The sequence below is a fragment of the Scomber scombrus genome, chromosome 12, assembly GCF_963691925.1.
Source record: "Scomber scombrus chromosome 12, fScoSco1.1, whole genome shotgun sequence".
NCBI lineage: Eukaryota > Metazoa > Chordata > Actinopteri > Scombriformes > Scombridae > Scomber > Scomber scombrus.
In genome coordinates this window covers 13,331,321-13,357,353 of record NC_084981.1, presented here as the reverse complement: position 1 = coordinate 13,357,353, position 26,033 = coordinate 13,331,321, and the positions used below count along the sequence as shown (strand labels likewise).

The following is a 26,033-nucleotide window of genomic DNA, read 5'->3' as shown; positions in this document are numbered from 1 at the left end:
GTTGAAGTGGAAGCTTTTGGACACAAAATAAAGCTGTTAAAAAGCAGAGAGCGCTTGCTGAGAAAGGATAAGGAGGCACTTTCGCAAGCCTGGAAAACTAACAGTCAAAGCAGGCAACTGCCAGCTGTCCCAAAAGCCCCTGATTCACTGTGTAGCGTACTGTGTATGTAATTAATTGTAACTTTGTTAGGGAATAAACTGAAGGTCAATACTAACTGGAGTGATAAGGGCGGTAATATGGGGGCTGCTTTAGTATCTTATCAGCTCTGTCTTCAGGAGGGTCCCTGCATGTACCAAAATCTAATTTTGAGGCCCATATTATTTCAGCTGATTGTGCTTACATGGTGCATATTCGTATGTTTAATCATATTAGCCCCACAGCCAACTTGAAACCATGTAATATGTCAGGACACCATACAAAATGTGAGCACACTGCCGAGGCCAAGGATGCCGTGTAGATTATTGCTACTGATTGCTTCTCTTTCTTTCTTGGTGTAAAGTTAATCTACTGACTGTTGGGTAACCTATGCTTCACTGGGTATATCCATTAGTCCACAGTTATGTGTTTTAGTTCGCTTTTTTTTAATTTTTTTATTAAATATTTTAAATACATGAGGTCAAGAGTTTTTCTGCTCAGTGTAGTCCCGTCATCCAGGGGGCCCTGGGCAGCTGTCAGTCCTCTCTGGCCGGCCATGGCGGCCCTGCGCGGGACGGGACTATCCAGAGGAGGGACCGGAGGAAGGAGTGAGGAGGGAGGAGCAGCCTGGGATGATGACGTAGGATCGGAATGAGGGAGTGAATGTTCCGGGTCAGAAACTGGACGGGAGAGGAAATAAACTCCGGGACGACACGGGAAAGAACCGACAATGCTACCCTCCTCTTTACATTGAGATGTAGCCTGTGTTTTCTACGGCAAAAAAGAGCTGTTTTTTTTTAAAGCGGCGGGGGGCGCGTGGAGAGAAAAAAAAACAGGTGCCTACAAACTAACCAAAGTGAGACAACGACGGAGAGTCATTCCCATGGTCGCCGCAACCGAACAGACGGCAGCTCGGTAACGTTATCAACAGCGCTTTGCTTGTGTTTGACGGTGATTTTAGTGTAGGACTGTCCCGCCGTAGCAATCTGTTGCATCCCCTCCTCCTCCTCTTCCACCACCACCACAACCACCACCTCCTCCTCCTACTACTACTCGCTGGTTGTTTATCGCCCGGGTACGAGATTTCTCCCCCGTGATGTTTCACTGTATCCCCCTGTGGCGGTGCAACCGTCATGTGGAGATGATCGATAAACGCCACTGTTCCCTGCTGTATGTGCCCGATGAGATCTACCGCTACGGACGGAGTTTGGAGGAGCTGTTGCTGGATGCCAACCAACTCCGAGATTTGCCCAAGGTAAGAAGAAGAAGAAGAAGAAGAAAAAGAAAAAAACCTTTCACAAAAATCAGCTTCCGCTCACTAGTTTAATGTTAATGGCCGATGGAGACACGGGGGCACCTTTTTTAGTTTGTTTGGTCACATGAAGCAGTTAAAGCGGGGCTGAGCTGATCAGGCTTCCCGTGAGAATCCGGTGGGACCTGGGGACAATAATTACGCAAGATCAGCAAGACATGCACCCTGTGTAGGTGGAAATTTCCTCTCAACTACACCTCCCACAACAGGTTAAAACTGCATGCATGGGAACATGTTTTTTTGTTGCAGTCACAGGTGTCCCAAACAGGCCCGGATTAACACAGTGTGGTGCCCAAGGGTGACCACATTTGAAGTGCCCCCCCCCCTTTCCATTTAAATGCTAAACTGTGAATTTTACTCAGGGTTTAAAGATTGCTCATCACACATTTTACAGAAACATTTAAGATGCAAACAAAACACCTTACACCATAGATGGATGCAGGCCTACAAATGTAACACGTCATGTTAAATGCGATTCAATCAGCCTGTATAAGGACTACATGCAAAACCATTACAGGGTATGTCTCAATAAGTAAATAAGGCAGGCCCAATAATGACTAATGCAAGCAACCATTTCTACAGCTGGGTGATCACAGGTCAGGTGAGGTGACGTGAAGTGAAGGTGTAAGGGAACAACACATGGAGACAGTGTATTTCGGTGTGAAGGTAGTTAGAAATCGTTCTGTTGTTTTCAGAAACAGAAATTAACTTAGGTATATGAAGGTGTAGCCTACATTTCCACACAGGAGGGTGGATAAGTAAAATGGTCTTTGAGCATATATGCTATTAGCAGTAAAGTGTGTCTCTCCACAGCACTGTACCAGCTACTTTTCAATTGTTTTCTTCTTATTCTTCTTATTAATATGAATAATGACAAATAAAACATAAATCAGGTGCTTTATAAATATTGTATCTGCTGTTTCTGACCATGAAAACTATTTACATTTTTAATTTTTTTCACATTGGTGCCCTCCAGCATGGTATGTGCTTGATGCTATATGAATAATCCAGCCAAGGTCCCAAACGTTCATAGCCTGCTGCAAATTAGGGGTGCAATACATCACAAAACATATGGTTCAGATCATATAATGGTTTTGAGTCATGGATTGGCAACAAAAAGAAAAAGGAGACAAATATAACTTTACTTTTTGTCCTTAAAGCCAGGAACTTTTGCCCATGGCCTTAAATGAAGTACTCGATTGTTAAATTAAAATGCAATATGATACTTGATAACTTCTTCCTTTAAACGTGTAGTGAATGAAAAAATAGCCCGTGTCCACATCATCATAACTCGATGATAACTTACAAACACGAACACCCGTCTTGTCCAGCAGCCGCTCGTCTCAGTTAGCAGCTAAACGGCATTTAAGCACATCTGCAGATGTCACTTTGGACACATTAGATGCTGGTTCGGTTCGTACTTAAAATCCCTGTTAGCGACAGTTTGTTTACTTTGCCTCCAATGAAACATTACATTTTGTAATTAATCTGCGGATTACATGTGTGCTGAAGCGCGGGGGACGATCCGTTCAGATCACTGGTCGACTGCGTCCAGTTACACCACGACTGCAAAGCCTGCATGAGTTTGTGTTTGATGCTGTTTGTCCAACCTGTTTATGCAGGTGATCACATGCTGAGGTCAGAAATATACTCATGACCTTTTGTCCCCAACACTGAAGCTTTCTGACTGATATTATTTTTTTATTAAAAATAAGCTACAGACATTTCTCTTGATTTATCGATTCATTGTCAGAAAACAGCCCAAGTTGATGTGAGCAGTCCAACACCTAAAGAGATTAATTTATCATCACAGCAGTTGAAGAAAACCAGCAAATATTTATATTTGGGAACTTGGAACCATCACATTTTTTTTAAGCATTTCTGCTTTAAAGAAAAACACGCATCGGTTAATCAGTCGTAAAAATTGTTGGCGAGTAATATTCTGTCGCTCCACTAGTTGAATAAAGAACCAATTGTTTCAGCTTAATGAAATGTCACGATATTTTTGACTCAGTGGCTTCATATGGATGAAAAGGGTTTGACTAATTGTGCTTCAGAGCAATATTTATTCAGCGCTGGGCTGATATGAAATTAGAGAAGCGTCATGTGGATGTGACTGCCAAGCAGGAAGAGGCGTTCACTTCTCCAAATAACTGATGATATTTGTTTTCCTGGTGAATAATGTTAATGCTTCAAGGTGCTTTATTGACCTTGGAAATGACAGCAGGAAAAAAAGCTTAAAAAAACAACAAACTCCTTCCTCTGATGAAGGACATGAAATGTGACGGCAATCTCTGGAAAATTTTTCAGTTAGTGGAGAGAAATCTCTATTTTCATATGGTCTCTAGTCACACGTCTCAATATTAAGATGTATGGCTGCAATTGCTAAACATTTTTATTATGAATGAATCTTTCAGGTATGTTTCTGATGAGTTATCTCGTCAAAATGGGTTTTTACACAACAAAGATTAGGTCTAATCAACAGTATAAAACACATAACTGATAATCATATAAAACAGAAAAGTAGCAAACAAAAAAAATAGTGTATTGGTTCGTCAAGTTCGTCCTCACAGTGTCTCTATTTTTGTTTTAATAGCGAACACGTAGGAGGACTGCTGGTCGCTCGGTGTGAATTACTGAGAGGCTCGCTGAGGTGGGGATACTCAAGCTGGGCCTTCTTGTGACCCGAGCGCTCTGGATTAAGTGGGATACTAGCTAAAGGATTTGCATGTTATTTCCCATCGGGCCAGGGGTGGTTCATTTAGTGTTTCTCTCTGTCAGGGCTTGAAACAGAGTCTGACCTGCGCTGTTTTTCTGACATATACCCTAGAGCTGCTGCAGTCAGTGAAAGGTTGACTGACTTTGTGGTTTTGCAGCATTAGTGCCTTTTAACTTCAGCGGCCAAACCAGTTTTTTGTTGTTGAAGGCGCTCTTGAGTTTGCTCCGCAGAGTGTATTTTAAGCTGGTGTGGGAAAAAAATCAAGGTATTCTCACTGTAATCTTCCCGAGCAAAGGAGGACGTTTGGTGATGTGAGTTTACAGCTGTTCCTGACAAGTGGATAGAGAGTGCAGTAAGGCTTAGACCGATCAAGATCCCCCCCTGACCTCATATAACTGAAGGCATGGAGGGTCAGGTGTAAAGCTGATTGCACTCAAGGACTCTTTTGTGCCTTCGCTGACATTTCTTCCTTTTTGCTCACAAGTGTGTAATTTATAAAAAACAACAACAACCAATCCCTCAACCATAAATAAGTAGTTAAAGCAGCATTGATGATTTGGTATTCGTCACAGGGGATTTTACAGTTTACAGTTCATAAGAGAGGGAGGAAAGAAAAAAAAAGGATATTTTTGGGCTCGGCCTGTCCATAGAAACAGAGATTATGTGAGCGACCTCCCATGGCTGTCTGTGTGACACTGCTTACTTTGTCCGCAGCAGAAAAGCTCAGGAACAGGTATTCTGACTGAAAACAAAGACGGCATTATGCGCGTTGTTGTCGGCCTGGCTCGTGCCATTGTATGTGCTGGTGTATTCTAATGAAGTCATAATGAATCGTTGACCTGAATTTGGAAAACACAGACGCATAAAACAGTGAACCGACACACAAACACACACACAAACAGACATTACACCTGATCAAATTCACCTTTTTTTTCTTCTTTTTTTACCCCCAATGTCTGTGTCTGTGAGGATGTGATCAGCAGCAGGTGTTTGCTCATCGTGACAGTGCTGTAATCTCTGTTCTCAGGGCAGAAATATTCTAAGTATGTTTAGAAGATAGACGAGTGATTATCTGCATGCCTGACAAGAGAAGCTGTGTATTATGCTGTTTTGGCGCGTCACACCAGTGTCATCAGTACTTGCTGAGTGAACCCAAGAAACTGGATCAAGCTTTGCATCGGTCTCTGTGAGGCTTTAACACATCTGCTATCGGAAGGTGGCTCAACGCCGACCGCTTACTGCATTACCGCGCAGACGGTGATGCAACAACGCTGAGACGCAGTAACATATTTTAAGTTAGTCGTTTCAACCAGCAGACGCATAAAGACACGCACCGGGCCGTCTATAACGGCGAGATGAAACGGCAAAGGTGTGTTTTTACGACAACAAGATGAGGCAGGTTGAACTTGAGCAGATGGTTTTGATAGTTTCACAGAGAAAAAAAATCTGCTGACCAACTGGAGCAGACATGAAGCTTTTAACAGTATTTAACAGCTACACATTATTTCTCTCTTATTTATTTATTTTTTAGTTAGACTGTTTCATTTCTTCTTGGTGCTGAGGCGCTGGAGAGAATGAACAAACAATAGCTCGTGTCTCTTCTGTTTATTCAAAGCTTCCCTTAAGCATCTGGTCCTGACGGTATGTACCATCAGACTGGTTTGTAAATAGGAGTCGTTAGCTGACTAAACAGCAGTCAGACTGAGGAGCCGACTCCAGCACAAGAATGCGAGAGTTGCAGAGAGTTGTTGAAATGCTCATGCCTGTTTGCCCAGTTTTAAAAATGAATGCATTTTCCAGACAGAGCATAGCTGTACTGAAACTGTGAGCCAGAGAGGTGTCGGTGTGAATGACTCCGACTGACTTGACTTGATAGAGTTTTCATTTGTGTTAAACGGTGAAAACAACTCTTTACTTTACATTCGTTCAATTTCCAGTTAGAATTCACAGTTTATAAATGGTGATAAGGTTAAATCTGAAATGACAAGTCAGTCAATCAATTAAAGAAAAGTAATTTGTAGCAATTTAAAACAATATAAATGCCAAACATTCATTGGTTCCAGCTACTCAAATGTACATATATACTGGTTTTCTTGAACGTCTCTGGTAGTATACTGAATATCTTTCAGGTTTTTGAGTGTTGGTGCTGTTTAGATGTCATCTTGTGGTTTTTTTAAAAACACACATTGTGAGAGCAGTGATGGAAAAGAAGAAGTCATATCCGGTTTGAGACAGGACGCTGCACGGTTCATAATGTGTGTGAAGTGGTCGCATGAATCCCAGAGCAGGAAGCCGGTGGTCAAACTGACTTAGTTACTGTCAGGTGATCTGCAAGATGATGCTCTTGCAACAAAGAAAAGACATCAGACAGTAGAGTCCAGTATGAGCATGTAACGTACACATGACCATTGACATAAGTTTATTTAGTAGAATCATTTATGTTTGTCAGAAAATATGAAAGCACTAAACTACAAGCTCACATCTTCTTTACATTTTATGATAAACACATTTTATAATCCATCCACCCTCTTCCCCCCCAAACCACCTACGGCCTCCTGTGCTGAAGGTGAAACCGAAGATTCAAACATTGACTCGGGAGTCGTGAGAATAGTTGATGTATTCTTCACTCGGCCTGTGTTTGCCTCCAGCTGTGTCACGAAGGAGTGGCAAAGTAGGAAGTCTTGAGGGTGGCGTCGTGTTAGTATAATGAACCCGCATTATTATCCTAATCTGTTACAGTTCAGGCAAGTTTTCTGGACATGAACAAGTCTGCACAAGCCAAGACTTCCTTGATTATATCATCAGGAGACAGATCTGTGAGCTGTGTGCACGTTGACGTAGCAGACTCAGAAAGCAACCAGACATGTTGTTCTGAGTGAAATGTGAAAGTGAAATCAGCGTGGTTTGGATGCAAAAAACACGTCCTTTGATAACTGAGTGTAGGTTTGTTTGCGTGATGAAACGACAGGATTAAAAGTTGTTTGAACTGTCTTAAGACCTCTGAATGACATGTGCATTGTGTTTTTAGGGTGCAGTTTGACTTTTGGACTCTCAGGCTTTATTTATTGTGCACACATTAAATGTTTTTTTTCTGTGCCTGGATCAGCTGTTAAATGTCTGCATTATGTGCTGCATGTAGTTACAACTTTTGTACCTTTTTTCCCCCCCTAGTTTTAGTTTTTTGTTTTGTTTTTTTTAAAATATCATTGGTAGTGGCACAAGTTCATCATAACCTTGTTGAGGTGCAGCAGCCTCCAGGCAAAAACATCAAGGCTCCACCCAAATCAGCCCAGTTTATTTTAATTAGTCATGTGCTTGTGATTTCTTTTCTATAAATACTCCACATTATCACTGATGTTTTTTTGACAACCTACATTCGAAGTGTTACGTTTGACCTGTGAGGCTCCCGTTTTAATGCCTTTTGTTCATCAGCTCCACACACAGTGAAACAAAGTGTGCTCCCTCACTGCAGTGCTAGTTTAATGCGGGGAAGGTAAAAGCACCGTCAGCTGAAGTGTCAGATACACTGGGTGGCAGCTTTCACTTTAGCGACATTTTAGCTCATCATAGCAAGAAAAGCACAGGTGGAACTGATACTGTTAACAAAAGTAGTAATTATGTCCAAGGAAACCGTACTGGTGGAAAAAAAGCCTATCATGCTGTTTTCTTGTGTTGTCGTGTGTATAATGACGCAGCTTTTTTTTAAAAATGCAGCAATTATACCGACAAATCGAGGCTTCTCACTCAGCTGATGATTTGTATAATTGACGTTTTGAGAGGGGAAGCCTGGCAAATCATTGCACGCTCACCTGATCGTACAGCTCTTCCACAGTCCGGTAATAAAGAGGGGAACTAAAGGGTAAAACTGGTTCAGTTTCAGTCTAAAAGTTAAGACACGTTCTCTTGCAACCTTAAGAAGTTTGACCTTTCGGATGAAGTGTTACTCTACCAGTTTTGAAAACCGTACACCACCCAGCACCATTTGGGTGTGAAACAGGTGGCTTTAAAAATGAATTCATGCCATTTTAAAAGTGATTCTGAAGTTTAGAGAAGTATTGCCAGGAACACGCAGCCGATGTTTGGTTCCTAGGCTGGTGCATGTGAATGGTTGTGTATTTAGCCATATTTAGACAAAAATATGTGTTTGAAACGTACTGCGTGGGCACACACAGACGTAGAAAGCACTCATCATGTCGGCCAGTATTTGACAAACAACTTAAGGGATTGATTGATTGAATAATAAATGTACGGTTTTAGCAGCTCTGACAGCTAAATGCTATTTAAACATTAATAGACGAGCACTCATAGACAGATACGCTTAGTAATAGCTGTAAAAATACACATTAAGGGGGCCTGAAGCTGCATTGTACACGACCTGCTTCACCACCACACAGACGAGGTTCTGCCCGCTCGTGTTAGGGGCGTCAAGTTTATGCATGTGATAATTGCTTTCACCTTTTAAAGCGGGCCAGCTGGATCGTTCATTCTCAGAGATTGACGACAAAGATCTCTGTGCTTCCGCGTAGCTTCCTGTGACCATGTCCATTCCACATGAATCTATAAGTTAGTAGATATCTGCCGATCTGAGGGCCGGTGTTCAATCTCATAGTGTCAGAGGAGAGGGGAGAGTGGGGCATAGGAGAGCTTAGACAGACACAACTAAATGTATTTTAGAAATGTATTTGAAGTCACATTGAGGACATTTGTTGTTATTGTAGGTTATTTACAGTTTTATAGCTGAGGGCAGAAGGTGGATAAGCAAACATATCCATTATTTTGTCTGCAAATTCAATCTGCACAAATGGAGCAAAGACTTAAAAGTAAAAAAGAGAGAAAAAAACATTGTTGTAATGCCACTAAAGATGATTTATTATAGATTTGTGACTTATCAAATTGTTTTTCATCAAGAGCTACACAGTCAAAGATACCAAAAAGTGCAGTCTTTTTGTCTACTACTCGTCACAAAGAAATAATGAAAAAAGTAGCTTTGTATCGAGCTGATAAAACAAGAATGAAAGAAAGTCTTCATCGTCGTATTCATGTTCTCATGCTAAAGCTTTTTGACATGAAGAAAGCCTTAAACTGCTGTCATTTTCCCCTCTGAAGTAATCTACAGTCATTTTGTCAAATTCTTTCTTGCTGTCTGAGTACATTACAAGTTGAAGTTGCCACATCACAACTAATAATACATCTAATCAGCTGTAAAGAGCAGCCATGCAGTCATCATGATGTAACTGGTGTAATGTCAGACAAGACAAACGCAGAGAGAGAAGAAAGAAGTACTGAAAGTGTCTACTGAGGATATATGAGAATAATATTAAACGTTTTACACACTCGTGGTTCACCTTTTACTTATTTGACTGATTAACCCCCTTTTTTAAACTAAATGCATGTGTCTTTTTACATTTCAGCCATTTTTCCAGCTGGTGAAACTAAGAAAACTCGGCCTGAGTGACAATGAGATCCAGAGACTTCCACCAGAAATTGCCAACTTCATGCAGCTGGTGGAACTAGATGTTTCACGAAATGGTAAGACAGGAAAACACTGATGCACCACAGCTTTTAAAAAAGATAATATATAGTTTCTTGGAAAGATTATTATAACATTTTAAAATATTGCTTTTGCTGCATTTATAATGTTAATTTCTCCATATTGTCTTCATATCTGTGAGAATGTCTTTGAACAATTGAGCAAGGCAGCACTAAATTCAACTAATTTAATCACATTGACAGATTTACTCTCGTCAGTTAAGCTGATGCAGCAGATGAGCATAATAAGTAATAAGTATGTTTTCCATAAGCCAGAAACCCCCGAAGATGTTTGAACGGAGCCTGAACATCATATTAGTGAAGATGCGCTGCTGAGCTTTCTACTGCAATACGGCTCTATACGGCTTATTAATTTAAAAGATAGAGCATACAGTCATGTAAAGTCATAATAAAGTGGTAGTGCTCAAAATAATGTTAAATTTGTTTTTATTTGCTTTTAATTGATCTAATTGAAAGAGTAAAAGCTGGGTAACATATTGAATAATAAAAGGTTTATCCCACATTAGATTCACCACAAAATACCATCTTTGCATGCAGATCTGCACTGTTGCATTGTTAAACTGCTGTTTTGATTGTTTAATATTTCGATATGAGATGTTTGATATAAGTGAGAACACATTTTTAGATGTGAATTCAGTCCTAACATTTTTCTTTCTCTTTTACAGATATTATGGAAATTCCAGAAAGCATTTCATACTGCAAAGCCCTCCAAGTGGCAGATTTCAGTGGAAATCCATTAACAAGGTAGACTTTTTTTTTTTTACACATTATGTTTGCTTTTTAAAATGGAAAACATAATTATTATTACTTTAATATTGTATAATTGTAAAACATTCACCTGCCAGTGTTTGCTTAAACCTCATATTCCACATTTATTGATACTTGATGCTTATTGATCGCCCTCTAGATATTCAGCCTTAAATGTTGGGATAACAAAAGCAAAGAGGACATCTTAAATGACAAATCAAATATCCGTCTAAGATCCTCTTTTTTTATTCCTGTTATTATGAACATTCACGCAGCCTCCGTGACAGATTGAACATTGCATGCTTCTCGTTGTGTGGGTGAGACTAAGTCTAATTTGCACCTCAGCGGGGGCAAAACCACATTGTAGTATATAGTTTAGGAGGCAACAATGAATAGTATTACAAAGGGATCGGTGTTCAATACTTTGAAAGTGCACACAAGCTTGCACAAACACAAACACACACACTCTTTTTCCACAGTAGTAACCTAATTTTCCACATCAGTCCTGTTTTAACAGCGAAACAGTAAAGGTCTAGTTACAGCTGTGGGTTAGCAGGAATGTGATGCCACTTTGTTGTAAATCATTAAACTGATAGGAGTATTAAAGGGCGTATCTGTATTTTTCCAGCATATAGAGTACAAGAATGTTTGCACATAATTCAGAAGGGAAATAAGCATTTCATGTGTTGTGTATTGTAACACAGTGTTGTATTAAATTAGCTCTTCACCTTACATTCATAATCATCTACCTAATCATCAGTACAAAAGATAAACAGCTGCGTTAGAAAGTATCTGATTCTTTAGTAAATAAGCCAAGTGCCATTTGCACAATTAGGATAAAATGTGATTCCTCCAAAATGAAGCTGAACTAATCGAAGCTGGTGGTCATAGTATAGACATATAGTATCGTTAGTTTCTATGTTCAGTAACATTGAGGAGATTGTTTAAAGAAATATTTAAAGTGGGAGTACAGAGTAGGGAAAAGTACTTTGGGAACCAGCAGCCCCTCCCACTTCGTAACTGTAATATTTTACAAATAAAATGAGGGTTTCTTCTCACATGGCCACATTTAGGACACTGAAAGACACAGTGGAGCACTTAAAGGATGTAAGAGGCATTATATTGTTGTTATGGAACACAGTTTGACTGCATCTATTACATAAGTAGTCTCAGGCCAGTCCACAATACTTAAAAGGATAATGGTTTTTAAAAGTAAACTTGACAAATGAAATTATTCAAGTTGTCTTCTTTGAACAAGGAGACGATGTGTCCGTTTAGAAAGAAGAACATGGGCACATAACGTCCCATCAGCAGGCCTGGGACTGCACATATTGTCAGCTGTTGGTATAGCTGATGCATTCTTGCAGGAGACGTACTGTACATCTGCTGCAATTAAAGCATCGCAAATAGCTGCAAAATGTTGATGTGCACTTAGCAAATGGACCTGTGCAATCACAACTTCAATTGCATGAAGCAATTTTTTGATAAAAAAAAAAGAAAAAAAGACAGAGGTCAAAGATCGATCGCTCAAGCCCAGATACACTGTATGAATTTATCAAGTTTATGGCTCAAGTGTTGCCAAACTCTTACTCATGATTACTTACAGTTGCAGCAGAAACATAGTAACATCCAAACCTATTGTAATATTTAAAGCATTTATCATTCTGTGTGTACTCTTCTGTTACATTGTGCCCTCTCTCTTATTTTTCTAGGTTACCGGAAAGCTTTCCAGAGCTGCGGAATCTAACCTGCCTTTCCATCAATGATATTTCATTGCAAGTTCTTCCAGATAACATTGGAAAGTAAGTGTACGCACTGTTTCATCTGTCTTGACATAATGAGTGCGTCTAGTCTCGGCCAGTAAACATTTCCACAGAGTTCTCTAGCAATACCAAAAATGAAAATGTTTATCTGCCTCTGAGATGACTAATGCTGAGCAAACTGTGTTTTGGGTGTCTGTAACTTGTTGAATTTTACATCTTGTCGATAATATCGTAGTGTTTTATTGCATCTTGATATACTAGAAAGGCTGAGGTGCATATAATCTTTCACACAACATCCCCGATGTCTCTTTGCATCCTCTAACTTTCCATTTTGATATAATTTTTTTTTACTATAAATGAACTTAATTAAATAAGCACCATAACATTTTATTTAACAGTCTAGTGTATAAAAAAACAAACCAGATTTTACTCGAGCAGTTGCATCTTCCCTTAAAAGTGAATGTGTGTATTCTGTGTGAAAGACTTCAAACTGGTGTAAAACTGGTCAGAGTTGAAAACATCCCATTCATGTTACTCCCCACATCCAGTGTCCTTTCTTTGGCTTCGTCATCTTTGTTCATAAAAGGCAAAAAGCTTGTTGTGAGATGGCATATAATCCACAGTCTGCCAACATTATTATTGTTATGAAGTCTGCCTCATTTTTGGGTTCATTATAATTGGATTTAATAACAGAACTATGTGCTTTTAGGTCAAATTGCCACAAGGGATGTTTTTAGTAGAACTTTGGAATTCAGGGGAAGCTGATCTGAAACTCTTATAAGGTAGATTTAAAGACAAAATATGAGGATAAAATGACTGAATGTTGATGTGCCATTTGTTCAGAAATGTTTGTAATATCCTGACGTTGGGATGGTTTTCTCCGGAGCTTTTATCTGCCACTGCTACATCCTTTTACCTCTTTAAAATCCTCTTTTTTAACACATAAAATCATGTTAATGAAATGTGGAAAAATAGGTGTCAGTATAGATGGTTTTGTGAAGTTACTTGCCATAAATGAAAATGTTATTGCTTAATTTCTGACGTATAATGGATGGTTGGTGATTGAGATCTTTGATACAATAAATTATTCGTTTAGATCCTTTATTACTCATAAGTCAGGACTGTAGACTTTGAAATGATACTGTGCAATTTTCAGATGGTCTGTTTAATCTTTAATGAAAAACCTAAATGAGGTTTCACGTAAAAGACTAAAAATACTTTAAATAAGCTTCCAGCTGAAACCAAAAATCAATAAGTTGCTTTAAACTGAATGTGGCATTAGAAATGTCAATAATTGATACTTCTGATCAGTGATCTGCCCTCTTTAAAACCCTGTGCAGAGTTTTTTTTAACGTATACAGAATTCATTTTGAATCCCTCTCAAAAACATTGGCACAAAGCCTCTTGGGGTTATGTCTATGACATATACAATTTTCCCAGCAACTAAGTCAGCTTAAGGTCAAGAGATCTCCCCACACCCTTTTCCTCATGGTACGGCATGTGCCCCACATATGTCCCATATCTCTCTTGCATAACGCAGTGTGAAAAGGCCTGCTCGCTGTCAGGGGAAGAAGGTAATGAAAACCATAACACAGTTGGAGCAACATGGCGTGGCTCTTCAGAAGTGGATAGGATGAATGCTCTGGGGGTTAAATGACATCAGTGGTTTATCTGCTGAGATGGGAGTGTTGGCTGACACAAAAATGTCTTTCACATAAACCCGAGACACTCGGCTTTTATCATTCAGCTGACGACTGAAATCAGAATTCAGATACCGTCTGTCTCTCAGACTGCAGCTCGGTGATCTGCTATGGTGAATGAAACAAATCACAACAAAGCAAGATTAAAAACAAGGAGGCGTTGTGTGCTGTGTTGCATAGTTAGTCAGTCTGTCATTCAAGAGAGATTTCACGTAGATTAAATTATGAACCAGTTCAAACATGACCACCAGATTCTGTTAAACCTGCAGGCTCACTCTCAAAGGGTAACATGTATTTGCCCACATTATAAATGTAAACTGTAAATGCCACTGTCAAAGAATTTGCTGCCACAGTTTAAAGATCTTAGCAAATTGAATTTTAATCCTTTTCGGTTTGGTACTTAAAACCTTGTGATGTAAAAAGAATGCGGAATTATTTAGTCGTTGTTCTGACAAACAAGATAGACTTTGCACTTTTGCACACCTAAAATCCTTCATTAATTGGGTTCATGTTCAGAATTACACATTACACAATACAGATAACCCTGTACTTTGGTCTTTGATGGCCATTTAGGCATTTTGCTGTTCATTTGAGTAAGCAGTGGTTGTTTATGCTGCTGTGATTTTATAGCCGTGATAAGACTGACATACCTCCAAAATACTTCCTGTTCCCAGATATCTGATCAAGGAGGTCTTTTACAACCATTTTTAGCTTTCATTTAAAAAGCACTTTTTTTCCTCCAGCTTTTTGAAACCTTGGGAACATTGTGTATAATATTACCTATACTGTGGAAACCGTATAGAGGAGAGTTTATGCTTTCACTGCATTTTCAGAAACATATAATCATCTTTACTTTCCCTTGTCATTACAGCCTTTCCAATTTGGTTTCACTAGAACTCAGAGAAAACCTGCTGACATTCCTACCAGAGTAAGTATTTAATCAACTGCACCGTCTGGCTGCATATATGTTGTTTTATGTTAAATCTCCAAAATAAACGTACATTTCAGAGCATTATGTCGAAGATCAGCCTCTCCCTGTTAAAAAAAGAATGAACAGCAAGTCTATATTTTTATTTTGACTTATGTTCATTTAAACTTTCCTTGCATTTGTCTTCAACAGTTCGCTATCACTGCTTCACAGACTAGAGGAACTCGACCTAGGCAATAATGAACTATACAGTTTGGTAAGTCTCTCTAGGTGCTGGGAAACTTGTTTATACCGTAGAACATCACAAAATGAGCAGAACGAATCTTTTCCCATTTCCTTGTTCTCGTCATGTGCGATTAGATTAGCATCCCTCGAGAACAGCTTTCACCTCTTATCACGCAGATGGGAGGATGACCATCTGCTTTGAGCTTTGGTTTTAAGTTGTAATCTTATATGAGCGGTCCAACTCTGACTGATTTGTCAGTAAATCATTCACCCTCAAAGTCGGGCTGCAGTGACATGGCTGTTGATTTTTAAAAATGTGTTATGATTTAGTCCACAGTAACTTACGTTGTTGGATATTGTCTGAATTTATCATTATCTCACGTTTAACTTTAACAAATGGATTTAATAAATGTAGCTGAGCAATAAGTGCTCTATAAGTCATGTCATTTGATATGCCATTTTTAAATTGAAGTTTGACTCACTAGAAGTAGCTATGCTAAAAAGCTGTGTAATAGTTCAAATGTGCTCCTGAGAGAAGCAGTGTAGCCTAAAATATTTAGAGCAATAAACCTGATTTTCATTCATTTAATTTGACTGTGAGTGTTTATGTCTTGCTGTGTGCACACAAAAAACGTCACGTCACTTACTTATGTCTCTCTGCTTTGTCGTCTCTTTCTCTTCTACTTTCTCTGCTTTTTCTCTTCCAATTCCGACATGTCTTCTTCCCACACAGCCAGAGACAATAGGCTGTCTTGTCAGTTTAAAGGATTTGTGGCTGGATGGAAACCAGTTGGCTGAAATACCTGCAGTAAGCTCATCATGCCATTTATTTCTTGTATTTGACACTCTGTTATTGTCTGTCTGCTAATAATAGTACCACTGTTCCATGTTTTTAATGCACTAGTGCGTATATGGCTTTCATGACTTTCTGATGTTTTGTCCCCAAACAGAAAGGGTTACACAAACCTTATGAGGCAAGAATAGCTTTAACAGCCCTTAATTAACTCACACAGCAAAATCCACCCGAGACCAGACCTATCCTGTTTTTCATATATATATATATATATATATATTTTATTTTATTATTTATTTATTTTTTTTATTTAGTTTATTTCGAAAATGTAAATAAAAAAAGAGAAAAACATTATCAGACAAAATGAAAAGACATGCAACAGTCAAAGACAAATGAAGGAATGAAAGAAAAGCGAGAGAAAAGAAAAAAACAAAAACAACAAAAAAACTCAAAACAAAACAATTCCTCTATTCCAATTCATCATCCCAATTATTAGACATAATTATAGTAGTAGTCAAGATACATAATGACATGTAATGGCCATGATGATAACGACGACAACAACAACAACAAAACAAATTCCAACAATGTATTGTAAGTTACATCTTTGCTCACCGCAGTTCTCTGCTTTCTGACTTCAGGAGATGGGCACTATGAAAAGCCTATTGTGTCTGGATGTATCAGAAAACAAAGTGGAGCGACTTCCAGCGGAGTTAGGAGGCCTGGTGTCACTCACTGACCTGCTGGTGTCTCAAAACTTCATCGATGCTCTACCAGAAAGCATCGGTAAACGCATGACTCCTCCTAGTTCTTTAGTAGCATGATTATACTACCTTACTAACCTGTTAAACTCATGAAACACACACAACAGTAGGTAGCCAATGTGCCATTATATATCAATGTCCAAACAAGGTTATAATGATGAATATTTCTTTATCTTTCTCTGCAGGAAAACTACGTAAACTATCTATATTGAAAGCTGATCAGAATCGGCTTACTTATCTTCCAGAGAGCATTGGGAACTGTGAATGTCTTACTGAACTCGTGCTCACAGAGAACCAGATACAGGTTTGTTTATAACTGCAGTTGCAGTGTAGTTTAATGAAAACATTACAGGCCATTACAGTTTGGCCTAGATTGGCTCATAGAGACAAACGGGTAATAGCTTTTTCCAAGACCGATGTTTGGAACTGTAAAGTACATCTAATAATTCAACAACACTGTAAAAAAAAGTTGGCCAAACTATTTGTAGTTTATTTTGATGTTCAATTTCTATGTAAATAACACACACACACACACACACACACACACACACACACACACACACACACACGCACACACGCACACACAATCCATATGAGAAGCAGATCATTAGTTGATAAAGACTTGAGCCCTTTTAAGCTCACACCATCCACATGATATCACATTGTTATAGATCTGTAAATCAGTTTGTGCCTCTTAACAAGCTGCATCACCAGCACACTCATGATGAAGAATGCATTATTGTAATAAAATAAACAAAACACAAATCTAAAAGAGACACGGTTAGCAGCCCTATATGCAGTTCTATGCTTTTGAAATGATTGAAAACATTATTATGTACATTATGTACACCTTCTCCTCTTTATGTCTGTGTCTGAGGACTTTGTTGACTAGTATACTCAGGAGATATGCAGAAGGTTGTTGTCTCTATTGTCTTTATTTTATGGAAGAATCGTAATGTATTGTAAATTATAACAACAGTTCAGTAAAGACTACTCTATAGGCTAATCTATAATGCTTTTTTAATTGATGTTTTTATTTTTTTTATTTTTTACAGAATATGCCAAGAAGTATTGGGAAACTGAAGCGGCTTTCCAACTTTAACTGTGACAGAAACCAGCTAACATCATTACCTAAGGAGGTATGCTTTTCATATGTCGTCTGACATCATTACACTATTTGGAGGATCTCAAAGTGAAAAGTTGCAAGTGGTGAAAGGGTTCCCTAAAGGAACTAGAACACGTAAGAAGTAAAAACAAGTCCAGTGCTGGCTGAATGTGACTTTTGAAGATTGTGTAAATGAATCCTTTATTTTCCTTAAAGACTTATTAACCTTAAGCCTCTTAATTGTCTGTAGAATTAAAAATAAAACTTTCAGGTTCATTGATAACTGACATTAATGGAGTTGTTTTAAGTGAGTTTGAGGTTTTTATTGGCTCAAATGGTTAAACTCAAACTGTCTAAAGTTCATTTATGTTTGGGTCAACAATGCTGCTCTTACTTCACTTGACTGCTCAGTCCTCTGGTTCGTTGAGCTCTGTCTGAGTGTCTCCATTGTGTTTGTGTGTGACAGCACTTTTCTAACCTCTTGTCTGTTTAAGTAAAGGCAGGCCTGATTTTAAGTCTAATCTGAAAGGCTTCTTTAGACGCTCTACAATGCCCCTGTGTCTTAATGATGCAAAGACTGCACTGTTTGCAGAAAAATAACAGTTCAACACACTTGGCCTAGATAATGAATCCATGGTGTCACTGTTTTCTCAAGCCAGCATTGCATGACATCTCTAACAATCACAGTGTAACCCTCGGCCAGCTATTGATTTGTGCTTTGCTGAGCTACTTGACCATTGGCCCAGTTTTATGGATTCTGTTGCTCATAACACTTTTTCCCCGGCAGAGTTTTAACTGAGCTTTCATGACAGCCGTGGTAATCATTTATCACAATTGTTTCGAAAATGGGTAATTTTAGGCCTTTGAGACTATTCTGCACTTATCTTATTTATTCGTGTGAATGATGAGCTTACCTTGATCATCAACGCCGCCAGGGGACGCACCCTATTTTTTCATGCTACATTGTGAACAACAAATCCATGTTGAAATCATAGAAATAAATAAAAGAAAACATATTTCTTATCATCTTCGCATATATATCTTTACACACGTGCAGTGATATAACCGTAGCACATAGCCAGGTGCCTGCCTCCCAAAACAGTAACAGTGCAAATTCATGGTGGATTTTCTTTTCTTGTAACAAAAAGGTTGGTACAGGAATAGTTGGTTTAAAAGTAACGGATTACCTTTTTGAAAACGTAACTAAACAAGTGAGTTCTTAAATTGTGGCCCTAATGCGTTAGGTTACTCGTTACATCAAAAAAGTAATACATATACGTTACCCCCAACACTGTTTATGAAGTGATGTTTAATTCGGCATATGTCTGAACCAGAACTTCTCTTAGAGAAAAATCTTAGTTTCTCTCCCACTAGGCAACAGAGGCCGGTAGTTAGCTGAAGCGACAAAATCCAAATTAAGTTTTTTGCTGAAATACAACCTTTATGGATAATATTGATGCCAAATTGACAAGAAGACTGTGGACATATGACACCTTTTATCTTGTGTTTCTAGAGTTATGTGTTTTTGTGGACAAGCACAAGGAATGTTAATGTCATATTTCTTAATGGGAGTTTGACATAATATTTTCCCTGGAGAGCGTAGTGAGCTTCATCTTAATTCAAACTGCTAATATGTATATTTTTTAATGTTTTGTAACCTCTACAGAAACACCAGATAACTGCTAACATCTGATAAGGTTGTTTGAAGGTGATTGCTGTTAGTGATTGGGTTGATTAATGGTTCAAGTCTAATATTGTGTGTTTGTGTTGATTGCTGATCAAGATAAATATCAGCTAATTTTACTCAGTTTCTAAAGGCAATTTACAGTAAATGTAAATGTGTGTGTGCATGTACCATAATTATAAGACTGTTACATCAAACATGAGTTTAACACTACAGTTTGTTGAAAAACACAAACTATATTGGGGACCCCACTCAATTTTCTACTGAAACCACCTGTGGGTCCCACAGAAACTCACTACGCTGAAAACATCAACAACAGTATCCTACTCAGGTTTGAGCAGATTAATAGATTACATCTGCAGTTCAGCTGGGCCATGATGTCTCTGCTTTGTCCTAATTGCTCCTAATTTTAGGTCCTCTCTGCCACATCACATTGACGTCTCACTGGTCACAATTCTGGGACAAAGCGCTCAAATGCAGATTTGCTCAAACAGATTTACTCTGGGTTTTTTTTTGTCTTCTCTGCCATTGTTAAAGTATGATTTATACACACACACACACACACACATATATATATATATATATATATATATATAATGCATTACTCCCAGCCTACAATGTATGAAGTTTCTGCCTTTGGCATGTTAATAATCTTCACAGGACTCCTGTATTAGTTGACGTGTGCTCAATCATTTTCTGTCTTCTGTCATCCAGATCGGCGGCTGCAGCGGTCTGAATGTCTTCTGTGTACGAGAGAACAGACTGACGAGGATACCGTCAGAGCTGTCCCAAGCCACAGAGCTGCATGTGCTCGACGTTTCTGGAAATAGGTATGTTCAATAAAACATTCATATATTCTTTTCACTCATCTCTTGGTTGCAGTCATCTACTCAAGTTGATGATAAATGAAATATAAAGTTGTTATTATACTTTATAGATACTTCACTGACTTGTTCTCTACATTCTGATCCTAAAGATCCTAAAGATTATCTTGATATTTTAACCATATTAGTCACCGTCAGTTGGAGGTTGTTTTGGCTTTGTTTGTCTGTCTATACCTGTGTTTGGTCTGAGCTTTGTCTTCAGAGAAAGCTGCAGCAATATCTGCTGCTTGAGTCACACACAAGCATGTTCACCTCTGTGTCTGGAGAGTGTTGCCCTTCCTTCACATTGTCAAAACAACTGCCAAGATCCTCATCCTAACCTGACAGGCGCTAACTCTGAATGCCTCAGGAGTGTGTATATTTTGAAAATAAGAACCTGCAAGTGTCTTGTGGCTCCTTTAAATCCCGTGTGATACGAACCAGTTGTGCGATGGTTTATTTCCTGTTTGTTTTCAGGCTCGCCCACTTACCGTTGTCACTGACCACGCTACGACTGAAGGCCTTATGGTTGTCAGAAAACCAGTCGCAGCCCCTCCTCACCTTCCAGACGGATGAGGATCCTGACTCAGGCGAGAAGGTGCTCACCTGCGTGCTGCTGCCTCAACAGCCATGTGAATCTAACAATAAAGGTATAGTTTCTATCAAGCTACCATACCAAGTTTTGCATGTGTACTATTTATATTTGTATTTATGTATTTGAGATCAGCGTCTCCATGCTCCTAACGTGTACGGTTTATTCTCGAGTGACTTGACTTGTTGCCAGGACTGTGACATTTGAGTAATATTGCTCATCAGTTCTCGCATCGTATTTAGTGCCCTGTGGTTTTCATGACATTATCACATGATCTGCTCGGGGAAGCACAGCGTGTTCTGCAGCCTCTCATCCTTCCCTGCAGTATCTGTCGATTATAAGGTCCTGTAAGGGATCACAGCGTCTATAACAGATCAGGGCCTCTGCTGTCCCTTGAGGCCCTCCTTGGTTATGTTTTTCAGAAATGCAGTGGATTGGACAGCTAAAGAGGCTTAGCAGCAGCTGGCCTGCTGCCATTAAAAGCTCACCCACTGGGTATAGAGATGCGGCTGGGGGCCGGCTCTATCACTGCTCGATACAACAGTTTGTTGTTAAGTTTTCCTTCACTGTCATCTACAGCCTTGCAGTTAGTCTGTGGAGTATTTGTGATTCACTTCAAAATGCTGTAAATCACTGTATTTTGCATTTAAAAAGGTGATTGTCTCTACTTATTTATTTTTGTGACCCTCCCTCTTTCTCTCTATTGTGGAAGAGATGCAGCTGTAAGACTGGTGCAGGTCAGATGAGAGAGGCTGAAGCTGAGGTTGGGGGCAGGGAAGATTGTGTTGCTGTAAGCTTGTGACTAAGCTGGGATTTGAAACTGTGATCTGACAGTTTCAGGCTCTCTCTCATGAGCGCTGCGTTATGTGGCAGCTTTCATTTCTTGAGTTGGCAGATTGCAGGAAAGCCGTCATAACAACCATATTGATTTTAATCTGCTGAAATATTCACTTCAGCTTGAACTCTGTAATTCTGTGTGAGCAGTTTTATGTGCATGTGAATCGCAGTGATACATATCATTTTGTCTTTTTTCTAAAATCAAACAGGTTCTGATAATCTTGCCCGTTGTGGAGCCCTGGAGAGCCTGGTGAACGACATGGCAGACGACACGTGGGACAGCAAAGCCGTGAACAGGATCAGTGCAATTCACTTCCTGGATGATGATGAGGAGGAGGATGATGACAAGGTGAGATCAGCAAGCTGGAGGGCATGATTTGGCAATATGGTGATAGAAAAAGCCAAAATGAAAAGTCACTGTCATTGATGTTTACATTTTTTTTATTGTCAACAAAACGCCCAAACCAAAAAATGAACATGATTCCATGAATAAGTCTGATATATTTTATTCCTCTGTGCCCATAGACCTCGAGTGTTGTCCAAAAACTAGCAAAAACACATCATGAGCCACACATCCCTTCATCATGATTAAAGTGAACACTATCAATCGGATATACACTGTAAACTGAAAACTACAACCAGCTGTTTTAGGACACAAGTTAAGAAAACATTTATAAGCGGGGGAAGTCTGACATTTTTGAGAGATGGACTTATTTTGGTCTTTTTATGGGATTTATTGACAATAACAAAAATAGTGTAATGTTATTGTTAAAGAGAAATATCTGTAAATAGTTTGTATTTTGCTCTATTTAATTTGCTACGGTTAAGAAGCGCTATAGTTTGTTGTTCTTGATTAGGACCAATAATGACTGCAGTCATCTCCGGCTTGTGATTGGTTAAAATGTTTAACAAGCCTCCTGTGCATGATAGTTAACTTAGTTGGAGCTATGTAGCGTGGCGAGCGCATTAGTGTTTGACTGCGTGCTGCTTATTGTGCGTTTTGTAGTACGTTTTATGTGTATTTGCAACCATGTTTCAGTTTTGTATTTGAAGAAAACATTTTTCAGTAATTGGTTGGAACGATGAAGAGTTTTATTGAAGCAAAAGTCAACTGTATGCTGGACGCTAAAGCTTAAATGTGCACTTTCAAGAAATACATGCAGCCACACTTAAAGCCATTATACAAAATACTGTAAATTTGTGTTTTTCAACTGAACTGCCACATGCTAATAAAAGGGATATAATCAATACTTTCATATTAACGGTTGATCACATGACTCCTTGTACGTGAATGGAGCCGCTAAATGATAAACCCTGAGACCCAGATTATCACCCAACTCTGCAGTTCCTCCCAGCCCCACAGATGTAAACAAACATACCGTTAACTTGAATCTGTTTCCCTCACGCAGGGAACACTTCTTCGACGGGCCACGCCTCACCCGGGTGAGCTGAAAACGATGAAGAAAGCAGCCGAGAACCTCCGCAACGACCTGAACGCTGCCAAAGGCCTGGACTCCAACAAAAACGAGGTCAATAACGCTGCAGACAGAGTGACCACGTCTGTGTGACCTTTTACCTCAGAAATGTTTCTTACCTCCTGTGTCTCGCCATGTCGTCCTGCACAACCCCGCAGCCCCCCCCCCCCCCCCCCCCTTTTTTTTATTTTACCTACAAACCCCCGGTGTGGCCTACCCCCTCCTCTGATAAAACCCTGGGACGCCTGTAACCTTACTGTGTAAAACGTGTGTGACTCAGTCTACCAGGGCCGCTGTGCCTTCCTGTTTTTAATTCATGTCCACGGCAATAATCTGCACAGAGATGCTCCTTTTTAAAAGATATTTTAAAGATTTATTACTTTTTTTTTTAAATGCCTCTTTTTAAAAACATACATTAGATAGTTGCACTATTATAAGTCTTTATAATATGGTCAAACCCTCTTAAATGTATTATATATATATTTGTTCTATATCTATTTTTAAAACACTGGGTGAATATTTCTTTCTACGTTTTGGGCAAACATAAAAACAGGAGTTTTTGGACCTACTGATTAAGGATTATTGTATAGTCTCTTGTGAATATTGATACTTTTATACTTTTTTGGCAGCTCAGATGTAAATAAAAATGTATAGCAAATTTCTTAATCAGTTTCAGATTTTTAAACTTTTCTTTTTTGTTTTTTGATCTTGGTACTTTTTCTTCTTTTTTTTTTTTTTTTTAAATCAAAGCAGTCACTAATGTCTTATTCAATCCATATAATTGTCATTGGGTGAGTTGGATGGCCTTGAATCCTTATTTTCTGTAAAACTTGGCTTTAGACTTACTTTGATAATAAATAGATTTGATCAATGAATTCAGTTTGGATTTTAAGTACTGCACATCAAAACTTTAATTACTCATCTGCAGTGTAATTATGCAGAAATAACAATGCTGTGTTATTTATATGTGCTGTGCTTCACTGCTTTGTAATGTTTTTCAAATAGATGCCAAAAAAAACGCTGTATTTTTTCCCTTTAACAAATAGTACTGTACAGAATAATCATCGGACGTTTGGTGAGAATGAGGTTCGTACCATAAGGACGGCATCCTTATAAAAATGCAGATGTTAGAAGTTCCACTTTAATGCACTTCTCAGCGTTTTCTCAAATCTTATTCTTTTATATGGTACATAATAAATTGTATTATTTTGTTTTTAAAACTGATGGCAAAAAAGTGGACCAGAGAAAGAAACTGGTTCAAGTGTTTGGTTTTATGTTTTTAATTATTTTCTGATCAAGCTGCACAAAACAGATCTCAAATAGACACTGGGCTTTGAGATTTGAATGAGTTTTAACCACTGATCAATAAAATGAGTGCAACACTAAACATGTTTGTTATTCCTTTAACTTTACCAGTTGCCCTGTTGACTTTAGACAGCTCATCAATATCCAGGAATTGAGTTGAACTTAATACTTAATATTAACTTCTGAATGACAAAATAAAAAAGTAAGATAGATTATATTTGGCCTATTACTCATAACTCCAAAAATAGTACACTTACCAGTAAGTTTCAACTAAAACTGTTTTCTTTTGAGGCAATAAAACAGATGTGTCACTTCCTGACCCCTCCATTGCTTGTTTTGTCTGTCCAGCAGTGCATGATGTTTCTGTAATGCTCTACCAGCATGTGTCATATTTGACTTGTCTGCCCTGCACATGCTGCATGTTGTGCTGATAATGGCATGCTTTCAGTATATCAGGAGAATGAATGTACAATATAAATGATACTTTGTCTTCATCACATTCAAAACACAAACTAGATCTATAAGTATAAGGGAAGAAATTGCAAGTGCATGTTTCATTTGAATCTTTTTGTTTGGTTTTTGATTATTTCAGGATGTCTTTGTTATTGAAATAAAAGTTACCATTGAAATATTATCCAGTTGGGAAAAAAGCTGATAATACATGGCAAAGTAATGACTAGTTCAACATTTCAAGAGTTAAAAATGGCAGTCAGGTATTTTTAGGAGCTGTTTTAGGGGTGTTTAGTTTCAGGTGACTGACCTGCAAACCTCCATACTGATATTGAAATGCAGTGGTGATGTAGGTTTAGGATGCATGTCACCATCCTTCGCTCTCTTTCTCTGCCTCTTTTTTTTCAAGATGCATCAGACGACAAAACCTGGAGACAAAGAAAGAGACACAAAACACAAACAAATTAAGCTTCAGACAACCAGCTTCTATCTTGGCTTCTGTTCAGGTTTTCCAAACAAAAAGGACAGTTTTGGTGCCACCTGGTGCCCAAAATATGCATGCATTATGAATAGTAGAACAGGATTTTATCAGTGAGTCTTAAACTGTCAGCTGCTCTACTAGTCAGCATGAGATTCCTCATAGTATCAGCTTTTAGAAAATAGATTTCTCCTACTTAATGTTCTGCCTTGACAGCTGGTCAATTCACATTTGCATCTACAATGAGGGACATGTTTCATGGGAATTATTCCGACATTTAGTTTCACATTCAGCCCCACTGATCCATCAGTGTCACCAGTTATTTCCTTCAGGATATTACAATGAAATTAAATTTTCAGCAACGGGTGGTGTCTTCTGACTATCTCCAGGAGTGTAGAAATCCTCATACTAACCCGTCCCCCAGGACCGGTTGCCAAAACTGGGCCATCCCAGGCTTCAGCTGGGTGGCAAACAATGAGTGTCTGCAGGGGGGACCTCGACTGTTCTCAGCCGGCGACGGTGTGTGTGGTCACTGCTCCAGCGCAGAGAAGGACACAGAGGAAACTGAGCAGCCTGAGGAGGTCTGTTTTCCAGTTGTGGTATGAGT

General features: G+C 38.9%; 1 protein-coding gene across 1 annotated transcript; it reads left to right on the top strand.

Annotated features, from left to right (window-relative positions):
• Nucleotides 1–797: 797 nt before the first annotated feature.
• On the top strand, nucleotides 798–23,859 carry lrrc1 (leucine rich repeat containing 1). Its single transcript, XM_062430725.1, has 14 exons — nucleotides 798–1,391; nucleotides 9,579–9,696; nucleotides 10,383–10,461; nucleotides 12,177–12,266; nucleotides 14,799–14,855; nucleotides 15,048–15,111; nucleotides 15,814–15,888; nucleotides 16,515–16,659; nucleotides 16,823–16,941; nucleotides 17,693–17,776; nucleotides 20,141–20,256; nucleotides 20,767–20,939; nucleotides 21,928–22,067; nucleotides 23,128–23,859. The coding sequence occupies exons 1-14, from the start codon at nucleotides 1,233–1,235 to the stop codon at nucleotides 23,284–23,286; spliced, it is 1,578 nt and encodes a 525-aa protein (XP_062286709.1). The 5' UTR covers nucleotides 798–1,232; the 3' UTR covers nucleotides 23,287–23,859.
• The last annotated feature ends 2,174 nt before the right edge of the window (nucleotides 23,860–26,033 follow it).